A 21,447-nucleotide genomic window follows, 5' to 3' on the forward strand; every position below is an offset into this window, starting at 1 on the left:
AGGAGCAATTCTATCTCAGATGAGTTGGCTAAGACAAGGATTTAAAAATCAACTCATGCATGAAATGAAGTGTTGCTTTATTTTAATGGTTGACTGCCACCTCATGCATAGTGTTAAACTGCATGTTGACTGAAAACTGGAAGAATACTACCATCTTGTGGATGGATATCTAAAAACAATGGATGTGTGTCAATGCAATCTAGGTACTGTCCAGAAAGATTAAATAGGAATACACAATATAGAGATGTTTGAACATTTGTTAAAATGTATTGTTTAACTGGTATTATTTTGTGTTAACATAAAGTTTGTGTGTGTGTGTGTGTGTGTGTGTGTGTGTGTGTGTGTGTGTGTGTGTGTGTGTGTGTGTGTGTGTGTTTGTGTGTCAGTGAACAGAAGGTCTTTCAATAATTAGACTCCTCCAATAATAATTGCACAGTTTACATACCCCAATATACTACATGTCTGAAGAATCTACATCAAGTTCATCACTCACAATCATCATAAACACATCTCTCTGATGTCACCACTGTACTATGTGATTAAAATAAAGACCATCTGCTTAATGCTTGGGAAGTGGATCATCAGGCTTCATTCCCTAACAAAATTTTAAAATTGCACAGTGGATTCTCTTCTTTTTAACAAACTAAAACACACTTGTCTCGCCCTTTCTGTGGGCATTGGTATAAATTTAAAATTTATAAATATATATAAATATAAATTTAAATAATGCTATCCACCTTTTATATAAGAATCAATAGATTTACTAACAATAACAGGGGTGTTTAATTTGTAGTTATTGATTTATTTCTGTCTTTATAGTACATCTGGTACACGCAGAAATAATGTATAGCATTCCTTATATTTTACAGGATTATAGCAAACCAATTAAATAGGGATTTATCAATTATGTAAATGTGGCAACTATTGCACTTGACTTCCAAATACATCAATAGTGATTTAACACTTTCACTAAGGACTTTTACATTGACGTTTTTCTTAAAGGCTTTCTCTCCCAGATCTTGTTGGTGACACTAAGCAGATTAGCCATGAAGGATGTACAAATGTCCCCTCTACAAGTCTTCATTAAAGTACTGTTCACATGCCATACTGGGTGACTTTTAATTAAAATGTGACTTTGCATCTAGAATGATAATTAACCTCACACTGATAATCTTCTTGAAACTAACAAATAGACAGGGATTGAGTAAAATCTAGAATTCCTGATTGAAGAGTAACATCCTAATGAATCCAGGCCTGGACTAATTTGATGGAATAATAAAAGAAGAAGTGCAGACAAGATAAAATGTGAAGATGGAGGATGAGAGATGTTATCAGTCTTTTTTTTCATCTTTGATTGAAGGTCAGGCTATTTTACTTTCTTTTTACACTTCACTACAATACACCCTGATGTCAAAATGATGATTATTATCAATTTTATCATTTATAATTATTATCATGTAAATTACATGAATGGACTATGGACAATTTTAAACAGTTGAATTGATATAAAGTTCTTTCTGGATAAGAATTTTGCCAGTTGGAGTCCTGGATTAGTCTTCAGTAAAATTGCACATCCACACGGTTTTGCTGCTCCAAACATAATCGTTTCATTAGGATTATGGAAGAGAACTTTACAACTACAGGAAATAAATCAGTGTGGTCAATAGTGCTGAAAGACAACAATGTTGGCTTACATTATTCCTACATGTTAAAAAGAAAATAAGGTGAAATATCTTCTTTAATTTGTTTTTATTTATAGAAAAAAAATATGAATAATGATATTCAATTGTTTTGCTTGCTCTGCACCTCCAAGGCTATGAGTTTGATTCCTGGCATTGCTCTGTATGCATGCAGCATAATCTCCACACTCTGGATGTTTCTCTCTTGTCTCTGGACTTCCCCAGTACAAATACATAGGTGGTTTTATCATCTCTAATTAGGTGTAATTGTGCCCTGTGTTGGGTTGGAACCATGTCCAGCATATGTCCTGTGCTTTGTGCCCTGATTCCCCTGAGACAGACTTCAGGATGTAACCTAGATAAGCAGGACAAAAAAAAAAACAACAACAAAAAAACAAAAAACAAAGGATGGATAATAGTGAATCAATTTAATCAATGTTGTCTTTCCTCTATATAATATATAACAATCAATATAACGGTGAATCTTTAAGCAAAATTGATTAATTTAAAGATATAATGAGACACCTGGGCAAAATTATAATCGAGCTATTAGTGATATTTGTTAGTCTAAACTATTTTTAAGTCTTATTTATAGTCTTATATATTTAAGACTATAAATATATAATCTCAAAGGTTTGCCAATGTATTACTGTTATATGATGAATGGAATTGCTTTAATCTGCTAATCTAAAGATTATATAAGGAAGAATGAAGTGTATGAGTTTAAAAGCCTCAAAAACTCTTAGCAATATCAGGCATAGTGCTTAATATTTAGTAACGTTGCTTTGTACGTTATTTTAGTGAGGCTGAAATATTAGCGCTAGAGGGCGCTGTTGATTACAGTGTCGTGTCGTCATATCTATGCGACGTTTGTTTTTAACAGCAAAAACAGGCGCACCTTAGCCGGTGGTGTTGTTATAATATTAGACATAAGTGAAAAGAACGATGATTATGAAACTGATTGGTTTGATTTTGGTTAAAAACCTGGTTTGATAGAGCTGGTGAGAAGCTTTAACTGCAGAATGATGGCTGTAGGATGGGGAAACTGCTCTGGCTTTGAGGAACTCACATGTCATCAGACTCAACTTGACATTTCCGCTTGAGTAAAGTTGTAGTTTGCTGTAAAGCTTGAAATCTAACCCTGTGACTGCAGTGTTTGTTGTGAATCTGAGCTGTTGTAGAGGAGTAGAGATGCTGAACCTGCCGTCACAGTCGTTCCCTGCTGTGAGCTCTCAGCAGAGAGTCGCTTCCTCAGGACAGCCCAGGAACAAGGTCTGGATCTTTGTCTTGTAATTAGTGTGTTGGCTGTTTAATCAATTGTCAACTTGTGTCTAACAATCTGGCTCTTCATGTAGATGATTTTGTTTATATACCCAGTTAGTGCCAGCTTGTCATCAGTCAAGTTAGAACTTCAGAATTCAGTTTGCTCAGTTGTCTCAATATCAGAAGAACAACTCACAGAACTGAGAATGTTTTTGTATATTTAGGTGGCACTAAAGCCAGGTCATAGTCTTATGGACTGGATTCGGCTCACTAAAAGTGGCCGAGATTTGACTGGACTCAAGGGGAGATTGATCGAGGTGACAGAAGAGGAACTAAAGAAACACAACACAAGAGATGACTGTTGGACATGTATAAGAGGTGAGGCCTAGATTAAGGTCTTATCTAGATAAGTCTCACTCTTTTATTTCCTCTTTTTTTGGTGATTTTATAGAATGAACAGACAGTTTTTGGATGTTGTTTATGCAACAGGTTGTTACTTTATGAGATCACTTTATATTGAAGAATTGATAAAACTTTGATCACAGACAGGAGATTATTGTTTATTTAAAATAGTTTAGTTCCACCCTTGTGAACAGTGCGTTCAAAATAGTGCTTTATATATTTGAATTAAGTCTAGTATGGTCCTACCTGCTGTCAACACACAGGCTTAGCTGGTCAGACTGGTTGACTGGCCCAGCAGAGGCAGCTTGGTGATCCTAGGATTTGAGTTCATAATCTTCTGATTAGTAGGCCTACATCTTAACCACTGAGCTACCACTTCCCTGTATACAGCAGTGCTACAGGAGCAATGTGCACACAGTAGCAGTAATTCATAAAGTTGTTTCTTTACCAGCTAGACCAACTCAGGCTGTGCATTGGCAGCTGGTCAGATTTAGAAAGAGTTTTCAACTGGATCTTCCAGATGTGTTCAGTGTTTGTGACCAAACTTCATCATCAGCCATTTGATAAATCCTTATATCAGACTGTGCTCTTCTGACTCTGTGTTTTATTACAGGTATGGTATATAATGTGAGTGCGTACATGGATTTTCACCCTGGTGGGGATGAGGAGCTGATGAAGGCAGCTGGTATTGATGGCACTGACTTGTTTGACCAGGTAAATAAGAAGTTGCAAAATGATTCTAACACAAAGAATCCATAGTGTCTGTAGATTAGTAATATTGTACTAGAAATATTGCTTGTGTAAGGTTTATCACTATCATTGTACAGCAATGAATCATGATCGCATAAACATTTTTTCTGAGTAGATTTTACAGATGTGTTGAGAGACTGTGCTCCACGTCTGTTGACAGGTCCACCGTTGGGTGAATTATGAGTCCATGTTGAAAGAGTGTCTGGTGGGCAGAATGGTGGTAAAGGCCAGTACAGCAATTAAAGGTAGGACCAGTTCTTTCTAAAAATGTCCTTTAATGTTATATGATTAATATTTTTTAAGCAGAAGAGATTCCACTGTCCAGTGGTATGTGGACACCTGATCTTGCCACAAAGATGTATGCATGTACAGAATTATATAGAATGCCTTTGTATACTATAGCATTGTAGTTTACCTTTATTAGAATAAAGGGCACCAAATATGCACTATAATGACTGGGGTCATTTAAGTCCTTGTTCAGCAAAGTTGATGTGGAAGATGAAGTGTGCGCACAGCTCTGACTTTAACATCACTGATCATATTTTGGATGAACGGAAATTCGGATCACACTCCAGACCTCCTCAGCTGACATCAGTGTTTAACTTCACTAATACTCATAATGTCTGAATGGGTGACATTTCAAAAGCCACACTCCAAAATCTAGTGGAAAGCCTTCTGAGAAGATTGGAGGTTATTATAACAGCCAAGAGTTATGTTTAAGTCTGGAATGAGATGTTTAGAAAGCATATGGTTGTGATGGTCAAACTTTTGGTAATATAGTGTATTATATATATATATATATATATATATATATATATATATATATATATATATATATATATATATATATATATATATATAATATGTGTGTGTGTGTGTACACTGTTGTGTGTCTGTAATTTGAGTGAAACGTTCTCACCTTTTTAATTCATGTGTAAATGAATCATAAAAGTAAAACAGAAAAGTTTATAATTTGTTATTGAGTGCTGACTGTGTAAGAGTAATTTATTAAGACATGACGTGAAACCTCACAAAGTGACGAGTTACAACAAAATGACATTTTGCTGTGCATCATTTGTACCTGTGGATAATAAGATGTCTATTTGCTCCCACAGCACTGCAACAGAAAGCTGAGAACACACACCTGAATGGTAGGAATGCAAGCTTGCATTTAAGGAATATTCATTTAGGCATTAATATTAGTTGTAAGGTCTGAATAACAAATGAAAGTGTTCCTTCAGGTCTTGGACCTCCTGCTTCTTTGCTGTTGGATTCAGCAGCCGCTCAAGCGCCGAAAGACAACCGCCCTCGGTATGCTCGAATCATCATACAGGTTTATCAGGCTTTTGTATGCTTTTATGTGCATACTCATATAAAGCCCTGTATCTTGCATGCAGTTGATTCCAGTGAGGCTCTTTTGGCTTTATTGAACACTTGATTTAGAATTATTAGCTGTAGGTAATAAATGTGTTTAACAAAGGATACTATATTTATAAGCATGGTCCAGAAAAAGTTATAGAAATGTATATTTTTTCTTTCATTTCATAGATATGACTGGTTCCAGACAGAGGAAACCGTTAATATTGTTATTTACACCAAGCGTAAGGTTGGACTGTTTTCATCATGTCAGTACACTATAATAATGTTGTCATAAGGAGAAAGAGATTTGTGTTTCAGTTTGTCTGCTCAACTCTCATGTATTAAACTGCTCCCTTTCATTCACTATGACTTCTCTGTCTTCCTCTTGCTCATCTCCCTCTTTTCCCTTTGGGTCAGATTCCGAGATCTGGTTGTACAGTCGTGGACCTTCAAGGAAACATGCTGCGGATAGAGGTGCTCTTAGGACACTGGTCATATCTACTTCACTGGAGTGAGTTGTGTGATCTTTATTTTTACATTCAAAGTGCACACAATGCTTCCCACTATTCAGGGTTTTGTCACATTGCTAAGAAAACTTCACCCTGAAAAACATTTATATATGTATTTATAATGACAGTTATAATGTATTTATAATGAAAAAAGACGATGCGATTCTAGTGCTATTTTGTAAGTTGGTGTTGTATTTGATTTATTGCTGTGACAGAATACTGTAGATGTCATAGGATTACACTGTTGAGTCGGGTTTAATAGGAGGAAAAAAATGTGAGGTTCTCAAGATTTTTGCTGTTAGCTCCTTAAAACAGGAGAGCAAAAGCTTCTCCTGTCACTCAAGGTTTTTCAGAGTTAGTCAAAGAAAAAAACAGACAGGACTCAGGATGCAGCAGTTGAACCTGATTTACAGTAATTAGTTTCTGCAAATATTCGCCTCGTCCAGCAAATGATCTAAGAATTGATGAAAATATGATGGTGTTGACAGCAGTATGCAGAAGCTTTGGAACATGATTTGCTAAGATGTGGAGGTGAGAGAGTAGGACAGACTAAATGCCCAAGGAGCTGCTGCACCGCTCTGTTAAGTTAGAGTTTATTGCCTTCTGGCATCACTGTTAGCAGACAATTTGGGTAATGTGGGAAACAGGTAATGGTTAACGTTTTAAATAAAAACCAATATTCAACTCAAAATTTCATGACAAAATGCATGAATGCATTTAATGTATTTGTATATGTTAATATTAAACTTGTTCAGGGTGGACAGCAAAGTTAAGACCAGCTGCTTGTATTATATCTTTACATACAGTATTCAATGTGATTTTTAGGTCTTTCTTACGAAGTAAAAGAAAATGTTAATGGTAAGTCGTTATTTTTATTATGTTACTTATCTACAAAACCTGTCATCACTATTCAGAGTTAAAATATTCACTCTGAAATTCATAACCTAAAACAGTGCATATTCAAACTAAAATCTGTACTTGAAGTTAGATTCATTGTGTTCTGACATTTTTCTTCTTTCTTGTATTGGCAGTTCAGGCAGTGAGTTCGGTCGGGAAGGTCGAGGTGTTCCTGAACAAAGTGCTCAAAGCCAAGTGGACACAAGTGGGTCAACCCCTAGAATCCCATGACTCATTTATTCAGAGTAAACACCGGGGTAAGTCTGCTGCCTGTCCGTTGTGTGTCTGACAAAACTGCCATTAATTAGTAACTTTGTTCATACATCAGTTGAGTGAAAGCAGCTGTGAAACTTGTTTTGGAAACTTAGGACTGTTCTACAGAGACTGTGTATTGGTTTCAAAGAAAGAAGTTACACATGACACGCAGCTCTTCTGTTTCCGGTTACCCCCTGGAGCACACATGCACGTTCCTGTGGGGAGACATGTCTACCTCAAAGCTTCCTTTCAGGGTAATTCCTCAATTACTCTCTCAACATACGTGAAATATATCGATTCCTCTATCTATATAATATATTTCACAATTAGATCTATTCTTATACAAACTGCATTCTGTACAAGTACTGTTCTTAAACGTATTAAATGTCTGTTTTCTTATGAACAGGCAGTGAAGTAGTAAAGCCCTACACACCAGTAGACCAGATCCTCATGCCCCAGATTCAATCCAGCAACACACTGAGCTCTGAAGTCTATCTGATGATTAAGGTCTATCCTGATGGAGTGTTCACACAACATTTAGACAACCTTGACATCGGTGTGTATACGTGTGTCGTATGTATAGTATTTGTGTGTGTCCTGTTAATCCTGGTGATATTACTGTACATATTTAAGGACATCCCTGACAGAATCCATTATGTATTTTGCATGCACTTTATGAAGTGTATGAAATTTCTTGCTTGTCTTAGTTCCAAAAATCATTCATTCCTGTACTGTTTAAAGCTGTTTCTACAAATAAAATGTCAATTTAAAGTTGTATGTATTTATGATCGTTCCTTCACCTGTAAATTGTTTGTTGTCTGTCAGGAGCCTCTGTGTCCATGAGCGGCCCAGAAGGTCCCTTTACAGTCAGAAGTCTGCGTGATGTCACTCATTTATACCTCTTAGCTGCTGGCACTGGATTCACACCCATGGCTCGCCTCCTCTGCCTCGTCTTACAGGACCTGCCTTCTGTCAGGTTGGGTGGAGTTACCTAACTGTGCAGCACTTTTAGGGATTACTTTAATACGCCTTGTGGGTGGTGGCGTTTTTTTAAAATACATTTTTATAATTGCTGTAAAAATCTTGAGTTTATTTTAGGGTTCCAGTGTGCAATTCTAAAAGCATTTTTTAATTATAAAAAATTATAAAAGCAATTCTTTATGCAGCTTAATTCATCTTTTATTATAGAACTTGAATACAAATATACCGTATTTTCCGCACTATAAGGCGCACTGTATTATAAGGCACATGCTAAAACATACGGTCTACAAAGAAGGTAACAGAAGCAAAACAGTGAGTTTAGTTGATCTTGATTCTACTATTGATGTTGAATTCTTTCGCAGCTGCTCTATTCCCATTTACAACCGCATTAACTGATAGCCTGTAGTTTGAATTGTGCCTCTTAAGCATGTCTCTTCACTGGTGCCATTTTTGGGGGATACCTACCGGAGGTGTGGCGGAGGTAAGCGTACGTACTGTACGTATTACGTAATGTCCTCTGATTGGTTTATCGCTGCCAGCGTACGAAGTGTATGTATTACGTCCCTGTGTCAGTGGGAAATGGTCCGACAGTCAATCAAGCGGAGCGCTTACCAAAGTCACACAACATTTTTACAGATTTTGGAACTCAGTGCATACATAAGGCGCACCGGATTATTAGGCACACGGCTGATTTTTGAGAAAATTTAAGGCTCTTAGGTGCGGCTTATTTTGCGGGAAATACGGTACTTGTTTAAATTGAAATCCACCACAAAAAAACACTCGAGCTTAGATATTACCTTGAAGCTGGAATAAAATAACAAACTTCTGTATTTGTAAATGAAAGACTCACTTTTGAAATGATCAGGCATGTCCTTGATCAAATATCTCTTATGCAGAATATTTAAAAGACTACAGATGAATTATAACTAATTCCTAATTAATAGTTACATTTTATTTATATCAATGAAGAAGTCTTTTCATATTTAATGTGTTATTAACTTTAGCCAAAATACACAGTTTCATATTTCTCCCATACGTTTGGCTTTTCTTGTACTTGTGTGGTGCAGAGCACAATCTCCTGTGTATAATAATGTTTTCATTTCCCCCTCAGGAAGACCAAGCTGATGTTCTTCAATCGGCAAGAGAAAGACATCCTGTGGTATTCTCAGCTGGAGCAGCTGTGTGCAGAGGACGAGAGGTAAAGGCTTTTTACTCCAGTTACTAACTCAACAATAAGCAACTTGTTGAATGTTCCATTTACTGACTTCATATAAGAACCAATAAGCTGTGATGTGAATCGATCAGATTAACATTTACTTCAGCACAGAAGCACTTAAACCTGCCTTTTGACAGATTTCAGGTTGAATACGTTCTTTCGGAGCCTGTGGGCTCATGGACAGGTAAAAAAGGACGAATTGATGCCACAATGCTGCAGGCATTCTTGGAAAGATCCACAGACTCCAAGTGCTTTGTGTGTGTGTGTGGGCCAACTGGTTTCACTGAGCTGGCAGTGCAGTAAGTATTGGAGATTGTGTCTGTAATATTTTGTATATGAAGTTTGAACACCGAACTACATTACTATTAAAGAATATATTATACATAATCCTAGAAATCAGTAACCTCTTCATGAGGTCCTGCTGTAATAGACGATTGGCACAGAAAAATAAACACTTATCTGCTGTCAGGAACTTTTAAATATAGATTGTCACTTAAATTTTTCTAAACGTCATGTATCTGTCATAAGTTTTTTTCGCTTATCATCTTACAGGCTGGTCAAGCAGCAGGGATTCAGTGAAAAGGAGATTCATGCTTTCAAGAGTTGAAGTACTGAGTCCCTAAGAGTTTGTAATAAAGATTTCTATGCATCACACACTGCAGAGGCATTTAGTAAACTCCCGATGAGAGATTTGAGGTTGGAATTCAGCAATGCTCAAATACCAGTGCTCCTGTACAATCGTCTGGAAATCCTATGCACATACTTCATCTAAGCATGTCATGCTTTCGGGTCATACTTCTGTCATGGGCCGCTCTTATTTCATCTGTAAATTCTTGAAGGAATTTTCCATCGACAGTTGTGAGATATATCACTGCCGTTTTTTGTCAATTTACATTTTTTGTTATATGGAATGATCATTTTGTTTTGACAGAATTTAGATGTCACTCGATCAGCTTATGTGGTCAATAATGCTAAATGCAGATGTAAATGAGGTTAAAATGCCAGATTCAATTGAAAGGTTAACTGTGCAGATTCACAAACTGTGAGCTGAAATGAAACTAAAGTGATCATTTTCATAAATATATTATATTTATTATTTTAACTTAAACACATCATTATACCAGAAAAGGCCTAACTGTTAACCCAGATCTTGGGTGTGAAAGTAGTTTCAGAGATGCAGGGATGTTTGTTAGATTATTAAGTTTTAATTGCAGCTAGCACTTAAACACTGGAAAAGTGGAACCACTAAAGCAGAGACTAGTAATGTTTTAGCTTTTTGTCTTTTTTCTTTTGTTGTGTAGAGGACAGACCCAGGCTCGTCTCGCTCGTCTTACCCGAGTCTCCAGATTAGTCCATGTCAAGTGAGCCAGCTTACATTATAAGACAAAGGGTTCTGTCCGATTTAGCAGGACACAATGAGTTTGGAATTGTAAACAAAATGAATAAAATGTACAAAATATCCTAATAAAATAATACATAATGTAAAAAAAATTGTGGCATGATATTTTGTAAAGAAGGACAGCAGGAGGCCTGAGGTACATATATGTATGTATGTATGTATGTGTAAATTTAACACCAGTACATAGAGGGGAAATTAATTAATTTGTAAAATATATATATTTTTTAAATTTAACGTTTTTAACCCAAGGAATTGATTGGTTTTGAGATCGCCTGCGGTGATGTCCAGTAGATGGCAGTGTGCGTTAAAAGCGTTTAATACTCTGGCTTTGACGGGACAGCTAAGAAGCCAGTAGCCGGTGTTGCCAGATCAGCGGATTTGGGGTAATGTGAACAACAGGGAGACTTTGTGTCAGCTGCTTGGGTGTCACCTCTTTATGTACTAAATAGTGTGGTTAGGATAAAAAATTAACTGTGAAAACTATAAATTGTGTAATAGGACTTGCTTATGTACGGCAAATATTTGTGTTTATAATATAAGTGTTGTATTTGGGGGTGTTGTAGTGTGGTGTGGTATGGATTACCAATGAGATGAGTTTGATTCCCCCTTTCCACCTGGTTGTGAGTTTGATTCCCCCTTCCACCTGGTTGTGAGTTTGATTTATCAACTAATCTTCTCTTTCCCACCCTCAGATACCACAGCTTCTGATCGGATCTCAGCATGTCTGGCAGAAATTTCATCATGGATGACTGCTCATCAGTTAAAGCTCAATCCTAGCAAAACTGAACTGCTGTTCATCCCTGGTGATTCATCCCCAGGTCATGATCTTGCTATCTCCTTGCACAACGATCTGATTTCCCCTTCAGCCACAACTCGCAACCTTGGGGTAACCATGGACAATCAACTGTCCTTTTCCTCTCATGTTGCTAATGTGACTCGCTCATGTCGGTTTCTTCTCTACAACATTAGAAGGATTCGGCCATTTTTGTCCACACGGGCTGCTCAGGTATTTGTGCAGTCTCGTCATTTCTAGACTGGATTTCTGCAATACACTGCTGGCAGGTCTACCTATGACTGCAATCCGTCCTCTGCAAATGATCCAAAATGCAGCTGCCCTGCTGGTTTGTAACCTGCCAAAGTTCTCAATGTGTTCAATGCTATAGATTTAAGCACTTATGTACGTCACTCTGGATAAGGTCATCTGCCAAATGCTGTAAATGATTTCCCTTCCACCTGGTTGTGAGTTCGATTCCCCCTTCCACTAGGTTGCCCTGTAGAGCCCCTGAGCAAGGCCCTTAACCCTCAATTGATCAGTTGTTTTAAAAAAATGAGATAAAATGTGGTACCTTTATTAGATACCTTTTATTAGATAGGTAGGTAAAAAGTATATCGGTTTAAAATAAATAAATAAAATGGGGTGCAAAGGGTGCATCAGTGGTCCAGAAGCTCCAAATACCTTTTTAAAATGTACACTTTCAGGTTGCCAGGTAAAATGTGAACTATACAGAACTCTCTAAAGGTACAAGAGACGGAACTCCTGCGACAGCAAACACAAAATAATTTTAAGTGTTTGGTTTTAAAAAATGGTTCTTCTTGTCCAAAGATATCGTATAAAGAAATTACAAACATTTTACAATAGTATACTAAATTTGGTGGTTTCAATTGGTTCTATTGAGCTGGCCTGATTCATTACTGGCTGTGTTTTTCTCTCAGACCTGGCAACCTTTTGGTGACGGTATTTTACTAGCTAGCTTAGAGGAGAAAACAAAAGGGCAGAGGATCGAATTTCCCTTTAATGGTTCGGAGATCTTCTCCGGTTTTTATCAAAATGTTCTTTCTAACCACATCTTTCCAGCCTCAGGTATGATGAGATTGTGTGTTTTGTCTGTTGTAAACTGACTGAGTGTGAAAACAGTGGTCAGTTGATTATCAAGCTAGCTGCTGCTCTGAGAATTGCGAGTTGTTTTTATAAGTAGTTTAATTTGATGGGGACGTTAAAAGTTATTACATTTTTAGGGTTTAATCTAAGCACTTGAAGTAAATGTGAAATTCAGTTACGCTGGGATACAAATGGCTATCTGACTAACGTTGGTTAGCAAAGTTAGCAAAGTTCGCTGTGCACCTAGTGTGAACATGCTAGTCCTCAATTATGCAACAGCTGCCGGTGTTGCCGGCTATGTAAGCTAACATTCTGATCAATGCTATAATAGCTAAGCTAACATGCTGATCAATGCTATAATAGCTAAGCTAACATGCTGATCAATGCTATAATAGCTAAGCTAACATGCTGATCAATGCTATAATAGCTAAGCTAACATGCTGATCAATGCTATAATAGTTAAGCTAACATGATGACCAATGCTATAATAGTTAAGCTAACATGCTGATCAATGTAATAATAGCTATGTTAGCTTAGCTATATCAGCTAAGCTAACATTCTGATTAACGCTATTAGAATCAGTCAGGTTTATTGGCCACATGTGTTGTTGACACACAAGGAATTTGGTTCCAATTGTTTGTGACTCAAAAAGTACAGACATAAATAACATTATACTATACAAGACAGGACAATACAGACTATACAAGACAATGCATAATAGCTATGTTAGCTATTATAGCTAAAATGTTTAGCTATAATAGCTAAGCTAACATTCTTATTAATACTAGAATATTTACAATTGTAAGTGAGTACCCGTAGCTATCTTAATTTGATGGCTTATATTGCTAATTTTAGCCAACGGGATGTTTGGAGGTATTAAACATCAAGTTTGTTTGTTTTTTGTTTATTTTTTTGTTTTCAGTTTGTTGCTAGTTCAGTATCACTACTGTTAGTATTGTCAGTGTGTTTGAGCGGTGAATGCTCCTGAAGCTAGGCAGCCATTGCTGGTTTGTGTAGCTGTCTCAATTTCTTCTCTCTCTCTCTCTCTCTCTCTCTCTCTCTCTCTCTCTCTTTCTCTCTCTCCCCCCCTTTCTTATTTAACGGAATATTCAAATACTATTAGCACTTATTTAAATGTTCATAATGATATTTACATTTGGCTTTGTATATTTCGTAGAACCTACCACTCGCAGACATGTTATTAAAATTGTACCTAAACCTACTTGTTATTGTTTTTTATATTAAGGTTATGGTCATCTAAACATAACTACAAAATAAAAGTATTAATATCTTTGTTATTAAAGTTATACAATGGCAACCCCCTGGCTATGCTACACAAACCCTACTTTGAGAGAAGTGTAGTCTGAATTATTGAGCATTTTATTGTATATTGTCCTTCAGGTAACTGTGCCACTGAGCCATATTATCAATGCTGTACACTCACTGAAAGTGTCAGCCAGCTCCACTGCCACCGCAGCAGTTCAGAGTCTACACAGAGAGCTTTCAGCTGATCAGGATGTACTGTCCCATGCCCCTGACACACAGGTACACAGCAGCACTATACAATCCCTCTAACACTACACATGATCCTCTTACCTATTTATAATTTAATATCTTATGTTGCACACTGCAAAGAATAATAACTGTAACTTTATGAGCCAACACTATATATGTTTCCAGATTCCAGATTTAAGATGTAAATATCAAATGGTGAGCTATAGTTTTTAGTTTTGCAAAGTGGACCAACAATGTGGTGTGTTGCCTTAAATAGCCAGTAAGGGCTATTTAAAGCCCTTATTATTGTAATTTATTTGTAGATATAACATCCAGCTGCAAGTGATTTTGTGTCAGTAGGCCAAGAACCACATACTTTCACAGGATTAGCTATCTGCCATCCACGATTACTTGCTATTAACTGTTTTAAACAAAACTTTGAAGCACAAACACAAGTTTTTATACATATAGATAAACTTGTAATTATTGATGAACACCAAACATTTTCATATTTTTCAATGACTATCCTGCAGCTTAATCATAAAGACCTGGGGATCTCAGAGCTGAGGCTAAATGGAATCACTGAGCTGTTAAACAGGCTGCTGCCCACACCAGTTCCCAACGAGACCTCCGACCTTAGGGCCTGTCTTCGATCTTCAAGGTGGAGAACCTCTCACACCTCCAGAGATTCCTTTTTTCACAACAAACATGGTAAGAGGTTCCACAATCCAGTGTTATTTTTAGATGTTGCTTTGGCTTTAAAATTGCAGTGAAAGTCACTGACCGCCAATTGTTCATGGTGTGTTGGATGGTTTATTTTATATTTTGACAATAAAATAATTAGATTTTTACTGTTTGATTTACCAGGTTTCTCTCAGAGTATGCCAGGACTCCTTGGCAATCCAATATTCCATAGACAAAACTCACGGCCGCTTCAGGGTCTTTGCTCAGATCTTCAGCACTTGCAAGGTAATTCACAAAATTTTAACCAATGTTATTCAGTGGACGTCAAAAGTCTTGCTGTAATTTAACACTCTTGAGCCACTTGTCCTCAGAACTTTTCATTGTACTCTATAGATTTTTCCATGCAATGTCTCTCCCTGTCTCTTTAAAAAAGTGTCGGTCCAAAGACGTGGTTTTAAGACTCTGAGGGCCAAGACCAGGCGCCTTCAATCGAGCTACGAGAGTCCAGCAGAATCTGAGAGCTATACTCCACTATTTATGAAGGTTAGGAGCAGTATTGATGTGTATAATTAAGCAACATAACACAAGAAACAGTGTGTTTATATGAAATTGAACGATGTGTCATAGTTGTTTAGTGAAAGTCTAAGAGTGTGTTTCTCTCCCTCTCTCTCTTTCTGTCTTTTGTATACCCTTGGTTGTCTCTTTCTACATTACTCCTTAACAGGGTCTTCTTATGAGGGATAAAGCTGATACAGAGAGTCTTGACCAGTTAGTGAAACGCAGGAATCTTCCAGAGAATCAGCTTGATGCCTTTAAAACTGGTTTTGCAGAGGGTTTCCTGAAATCTCAAACCCTAATGCAGAAGACCCAAGGCACGACCCTTTTAATAATTTGTGATGCTGTTACTTATTGAACATTTGTCTTGCTTTGCTTAAACCATAAATGCTTAGTGCTGACTTCCATTATTAATATGCATTTATGAAGACTGTCCTTGACAAGACAAGAATATTTGTGAAAATTACATCTCTCACAAGAAATACTATTGTTTTTGACAGATTCACTTAAGAGGACTCGTTTGATTTTGCTTGTCCTCCTGCTCGTTGGCATCTATGGTTTGTCAAGAACCCCATTTCTCTCGGGTAAAGGCTCGTTTTCTGATACTGGTTTGTTTCTCATCTTACTTGTTCTCAGTGTTTGGATGCATGGCACAAAACGTGTTTTCTTAGAGTTCTCACAGTGTATTGCTTGTTCCAGATTAATCTACACACTGTTGTTCAAAAAAAGCTGACCACTTTCAAACTGATACAAACTTGGTGTGTATATAAATGAGTCATGTCTAGTATGTACAGTACATGTAGTATGACTGCTATTAGTTAGATGTTTAATAAATCTGTTATAAAATCTGTCTAATAGCTCACTTCTCATATTGCTGCATTACACTAGCCTGTAACATCATTAAAAAATATCACAGTTTATCGTTTGTTACCTCCTTCCTCTAAATAGCTGTGAAGAGAGTTTTAAAATGTGTCTGGCTATTGGTCAACACTGTTATTCTAAAAAATTAAAAAGTCTATTAATGATCTGTTTCATCAGTTATTTATTTATTTAAATCCCAAATTTCCCTTATTCCGTTTTGTTCCTTAACAGTCAGATTCCGTAGCACGTCTGGTCTGGATGCAGCACTGGATCCAATCCAGATGAAGAATGTCACCTTTGAGCATGTGAAAGGTGTGGAGGAGGCAAAGAGCGAGCTTCAAGACATTGTTGAGTTCTTGAGGAATCCTCAGAAATTCACTGCACTTGGTGGAAAGCTACCCAAAGGTATAGATCTAGAATAATAATAAAATAAATAAAATAATAATAAATAAACCGTATCACCTGGTCCATAAAATGAATGCATTGTACATTAAAGGCTTTGACTGAATTAACACCATGTTTTTAGGTGTCCTTCTGATTGGTCCACCTGGTACTGGAAAGACTCTGCTTGCCAGAGCTGTGGCAGGGGAGGCAGATGTGCCATTCTATTACGCCTCAGGATCTGAGTTTGATGAGATGTTTGTGGGTGTTGGAGCAAGTCGCATCAGAAACCTATTCAGTGAGTATAAAGTGCTTTGAGAATGGTATAGCCATGCCTCTGATCCATACCCACATTATTGTTGTCCAATGTCTTGTTCATTCAGGCTAACACAATAAGATTGTGGTACTTTTGTTTTCTTTCTCCTGCAGAAGAGGCAAAAGCTAATGCCCCTTGCGTGATCTTTATTGATGAGTTGGACAGCGTGGGTGGAAAACGGATAGAGTCGCCCATGCATCCATATTCACGTCAAACCATTAACCAGCTCCTGGCAGAAATGGATGGGTTAGTATTTTGTCTGGATGTCAAAGTATTTATAAAAGTAAACATGTTTATAAGCACTAATTTGTATTGTTTTTTTTGTTTTTTTTATTCATTTTTTATAATTTCAGGTTTAAGCCAAATGAAGGTGTTATTGTTATTGGGGCAACAAATTTTGCAGAAGCTTTGGACAAGTAAGTAATTGGAAGGTTTAAAGCATGATTTATTTATTTTCCCTAAAACTTTAGCATGAATGGCCTGTTGTTAAAAATCTGGAGAGAAAAAGAACAAGAACAGTAGGACCCAGTGTGTATTGTGTTTAAATAAAGAGCTCCCACTCCCCTCTTGAATAAAGAAAAAAATGTAATTATTAATTTTAGTATATTATGACCTGTTCAGCCAATTTATTTTAGTTCCTTGGCTCCATTTTCTTTATTGACTTGTACATGTGTCTGTGTATGCATTAAGTGCTCTTGTGAGACCTGGGAGGTTTGACATGCAAGTCACAGTCCCCAGACCTGATGTAAAAGGACGCACTGAGATCCTGAACTGGTACTTGAAGAAAATCAAAGTGGACCCTGGTGAGAAAATATTGTAGTATTATTGAAGTGTGGGAAGGAAAACCCCACAATTTTTATAATAGAATAATTTTAACTAATTTTAATTAACTGTTATTTTTTGCATCTTTTGTAGATGTAGATGCAGAAATTATTGCCAGGGGAACAGTGGGCTTCTCTGGAGCTGAGCTGGAGAACTTGGTGAATCAGGCAGCACTAAAGGCTGCTGTAGATGGAAAGGAGATGGTGACAATAAAGGAACTGGAGTTTGCTAAAGACAAGATCCTCATGGGTAAGTTTTTTTTACTGTGTGCATATGGGAGAGACATTATGATGGAGGAACCTGACTCTCACAATAGGCCAGCAACTGAGTTCTGACGATTTCTCCCCAGGCCCAGAGCGCAGGAGTGCGGAGATCGACAAGAGGAACAAGACGATCACTGCATTTCATGAATCCGGGCACGCTATTGTGGCATATTATACTAAAGACGCAATGCCCATAAATAAAGCTACTATCATGCCACGAGGACCCACCCTTGGTCATGTAATTATCATGAAGATGCAGTTTTTGTTGTCATGAATGCTAAAACCATTTCACACAAAAAAAAACCTTAGAAAAACTGTATTTTTGTAATATTTTTTTCCCCCACGCAGGTGTCTATGCTTCCAGAAAATGATCGTTGGAGTGAGACTCGCTCTCAGCTGTTGGCTCAGATGGATGTTAGTATGGGCGGCAGAGTGGCAGAGGAGCTCATCTTTGGCGATGAATACATCACTACGGGTGAGCATCTTTACTCATGGCAAAATGTTGTTGTTTGTTTATTTTTAAAATGCTAAATTATTGATCAATCTTTACAGGAGCATCTAGTGATTTTGATGGAGCAACTAAGATCGCAAAGATGATGGTTACACGCTTTGGAATGAGTGACAAGGTATGATTACTGATTAAATATTTTATCAAGTTTCTCCTCTTTTTCTGAAAAAGTGTTTCTTGTTTTGTTGCAAGAATTTGCCCGTTTTCTCCTGTTTAGTGATATTCAGTTCATGTAATCAGAAGCTGGTAGACGTTAAATCCATTCAGAATATTTAAACACTTAATTGCTTAGTATAATTGAAAACAAAGAGAAGCTCTTCTACGGTTCCTATGCTTCTCATTTTAGGGCTTCATCTAAGCTGTCATTTAATGTTTATTTTGTCTGATTAATTTGTAGCCCTATAAGGAAAATGCTGTGAAAGTCACTCTTTAAACTTAATGTAAGCGTGTACACTAGAGGGCAGTGCTGCATGAATTAAAGTAAGGGAAATGCAAGTTCTGTTTCACTATAGGAATAACAAAACGTAGGCACCATATTTGTTACTTTTTATTTATTTATTTATTTATTTAAAAAGTACAATATAGTGATTATGTCCCTGTGTGAGATTCCAACGTGAAACACATTAGAAACAACTGTTTGCTTGTTGGGGGACATTATCCCTATCCTATAGAAAACTATGGAAATTTTATTGTATTTGGATTTTATTTATGCTTTATTTGTTTACAATTATGACCTTTGCAACTGAAACAAATTCACTACAATGCTTCTCTAAAACCTTTAAACCATAAGCAAAAAAGTTACACAATTTCCTCTGTTTCTTGTTGTGCAACATGACCTACCTCCCTCCAAGCTGTGGCCCATGAACATACACAAGGGAAATTCCCTAGAGAAACGCAAGCCAGGGCAGCAAAGCATGTCTGCACACCACACTTATCAATAAACCCTCACTGTGGTGCAGAGTGCTCTTCTTCTGTCAAGAGAGCCGTATAAACTAGGCCTTGTTATTTCCAGGAAGTGATATGTAACTGTTAGGCTAAAGCAGTCTGTGTTGTTCTTAAGTGCAGTTTTGTTGCCAACATAATATGAAGTTTGGGCTTTAAATACATTTAGTTAAATACATTTTGTTGTTTGTATCCTGCAGCTTTTCCACTCTTGTTTCACTGTGTAATGTAATCAGTCTGAATCAGTTGCTTTCTCTGTTTTTTCCAGCTGGGTGTCATGACCTACTCTGACCTGTCCAAACATAGTCCAGAAACACAAGCTGCGGTTGACCAGGAAGTCAGGATGCTGTTACAGGTACCTTTCTCATGATCACTCAGTAAATGCATGCTCATATTCTTAAGGAGAGAACATGCTGATCTGTTCTTGTACTTTTTCCCCAACAGGATTCATATGAGCGTGCAAAGAAACTCCTCAAGACATACAGCAAAGAGCACAAAAAACTGGCAGATGCTCTGCTCACCTATGAGACTCTGGATGCAAAAGAAATTCAGATGGTTCTGGAGGGCAAATCTCTAGACCCAAGATGATGTCCTCAAGAATGTCTAAAGAGCTGAAGTCGTTTAGTTAAACAGAAATGATGGAATGAGGAAGGAAACTAATATCATTTCGGTTCTTCCACTATCAATCAGCAGAAACGCATAATATAATGAGAAATATTTCTATTTAATTTTCATTTCTGTGTCCCGAATGTTTCAGAGATACTTTCATGGAGCTATTTGGACTATTGTAGTTTCCCAAACCAACTTTTTAAAAATGCCTGCATTTTCAACCTCTTTGTAGCCTATTTAGTATGTAAGAGTGGATTTATTGTTTATTTCCACTTTTGCACAACAGCTACTCTTGCTGACAAATGAACCCTGCCAGTGCATACTGGAAAGTGCTGGACATTGAAAATTCTTGACCATCCTGTGTGTGCAGAAAGGCATGATTACCCCTTCAATCTGGTGCACCTTTCGCTGTTACAAGTCCTGTAAAACAGAATAAGAATACAGGAATGCCCTCTGGGATCATGAATGATAGTACGAAATATTCATTCCACAGAAACAGACTTCTGTCTTTCAATAAAGCCATTAAACCTGACCGATCTTATTGATCTAATATAACTTCTTTTAACCATAGGTCTTCTAAATGAACTCCAGCTGCAGCTTTCTCATACCAGAAACAATTGCAACCTCAATTTAAGTTAGTCTTTAATCTGGAAAACAAACATCCCCTCTGAATACATTGTGTCTTGGGGCAAACAAATAAGTCTATGCTGTCTTCAATGTAGAGTTAATTGTACTTTTTCATTCATTAAATCTTTTTCCTTACATAACTAAGAATGTAACTTCAGAACATTAGTATTACTTCAATAATTAGATAAAGATCTAAGATCTTGGTTTCTTATATGGAGTAGCCTCCATCTTGGAAACGAGAAAAGCTGAAGTGATGGACGTTGACAAAGTTGCAGGATTAAATACCAAAAAAATTCTTTCGACTTTTATATTAGATAATGTTATTTAGTTGTATAAACAAGTCTGATTTTACTTAATGCCCTATTTATTTGTTTAATATTAGTTTGACATGGTGCTGATGGAAGTCATCTGTATTTGATTAGCTGTGGATGGTTTTGTGGCTGGTAAAGGAGCTGTGATGGCAACCCTGTATATAAGAGTCTATGTAAATGTCTGTGTTTGCTCTGTGAATTAATCCTCACTGAGATTTATTTCCCTAATTTCAATGAACAATTGTGAATAACTAATAAAGTGTGCTAAATATGGGAAGTGTGTGTGTGTGTGTGTGTAAGTAAAAGTGAAGGTAACTGTAAAATATTCTAGTCAGATTTCAAATCCTAAAGAATTAACTGAGCGGTTCTCTATAATTAAACTGTTGGCAGTACATTAGAGAAAGCATAATTGTTAGAGACTTAATAAAATATAAATAATCTAAGATATCACCTTACCTCAAAATAATAAGAGACAACTACTTTAA

General features: G+C 36.9%; 2 protein-coding genes across 3 annotated transcripts; both read left to right on the plus strand.

Moving 5' to 3' along the window:
* The first annotated feature begins 1,218 nt into the window (after positions 1-1,218).
* On the plus strand, positions 1,219-11,321 carry LOC113644864 (cytochrome b5 reductase 4). Its single transcript, XM_027150016.2, has 17 exons — positions 1,219-1,360; positions 2,833-2,951; positions 3,167-3,320; positions 3,958-4,058; positions 4,255-4,339; positions 5,210-5,245; positions 5,336-5,405; positions 5,643-5,700; positions 5,871-5,964; positions 6,788-6,820; positions 6,994-7,116; positions 7,228-7,368; positions 7,521-7,670; positions 7,940-8,090; positions 9,207-9,293; positions 9,449-9,610; positions 9,864-11,321. Exons 1-17 carry the CDS (start codon positions 1,312-1,314, stop codon positions 9,916-9,918), a joined length of 1,668 nt encoding a protein of 555 aa, XP_027005817.2. The 5' UTR covers positions 1,219-1,311; the 3' UTR covers positions 9,919-11,321.
* A 1,090-nt stretch (positions 11,322-12,411) lies between these two features.
* On the plus strand, positions 12,412-21,235 carry yme1l1a (YME1-like 1a). 2 transcript variants are annotated; one of them, XM_027149739.2, is made up of 18 exons: positions 12,412-12,571; positions 13,991-14,134; positions 14,617-14,794; positions 14,951-15,052; positions 15,201-15,310; positions 15,492-15,639; positions 15,823-15,930; positions 16,415-16,588; positions 16,710-16,862; positions 16,994-17,126; positions 17,234-17,296; positions 17,571-17,683; positions 17,796-17,951; positions 18,052-18,203; positions 18,314-18,440; positions 18,518-18,591; positions 19,684-19,770; positions 19,860-21,235. In XM_027149739.2, the coding sequence occupies exons 1-18, from the start codon at positions 12,506-12,508 to the stop codon at positions 20,001-20,003; spliced, it is 2,232 nt and encodes a 743-aa protein (XP_027005540.2). In that variant the 5' UTR covers positions 12,412-12,505; the 3' UTR covers positions 20,004-21,235. The 2 variants fall into 2 exon arrangements, with proteins under 2 accessions (XP_027005540.2, XP_027005541.2); XM_027149740.2 differs by having other exon boundaries at positions 12,413-12,571; positions 15,823-15,906.
* The last annotated feature ends 212 nt before the right edge of the window (positions 21,236-21,447 follow it).

This window comes from Tachysurus fulvidraco, chromosome 3 (assembly GCF_022655615.1).
Source record: "Tachysurus fulvidraco isolate hzauxx_2018 chromosome 3, HZAU_PFXX_2.0, whole genome shotgun sequence".
Taxonomy (NCBI): domain Eukaryota; kingdom Metazoa; phylum Chordata; class Actinopteri; order Siluriformes; family Bagridae; genus Tachysurus; species Tachysurus fulvidraco.

Excerpts from the sequence above, each read along its gene's own strand:
- LOC113644864 (XM_027150016.2), top strand. The coding sequence starts at position 1,312 with ATGGAGGATGAGAGATGTTATCAGTCTTTTTTTTCATCTTTGATTGAA. Across the intron at positions 5,246-5,335 it reads TGAGAACACACACCTGAATG|GTCTTGGACCTCCTGCTTCT; the intron begins GTAGGAATGCAA and ends GTGTTCCTTCAG. Across the intron at positions 9,611-9,863 it reads TTCACTGAGCTGGCAGTGCA|GCTGGTCAAGCAGCAGGGAT; the intron begins GTAAGTATTGGA and ends ATCATCTTACAG.
- yme1l1a (XM_027149739.2), top strand. The coding sequence starts at position 12,506 with ATGGTTCGGAGATCTTCTCCGGTTTTTATCAAAATGTTCTTTCTAACC. Across the intron at positions 14,795-14,950 it reads CTTTTTTCACAACAAACATG|GTTTCTCTCAGAGTATGCCA; the intron begins GTAAGAGGTTCC and ends TTGATTTACCAG. Across the intron at positions 18,441-18,517 it reads CGATGAATACATCACTACGG|GAGCATCTAGTGATTTTGAT; the intron begins GTGAGCATCTTT and ends CAATCTTTACAG.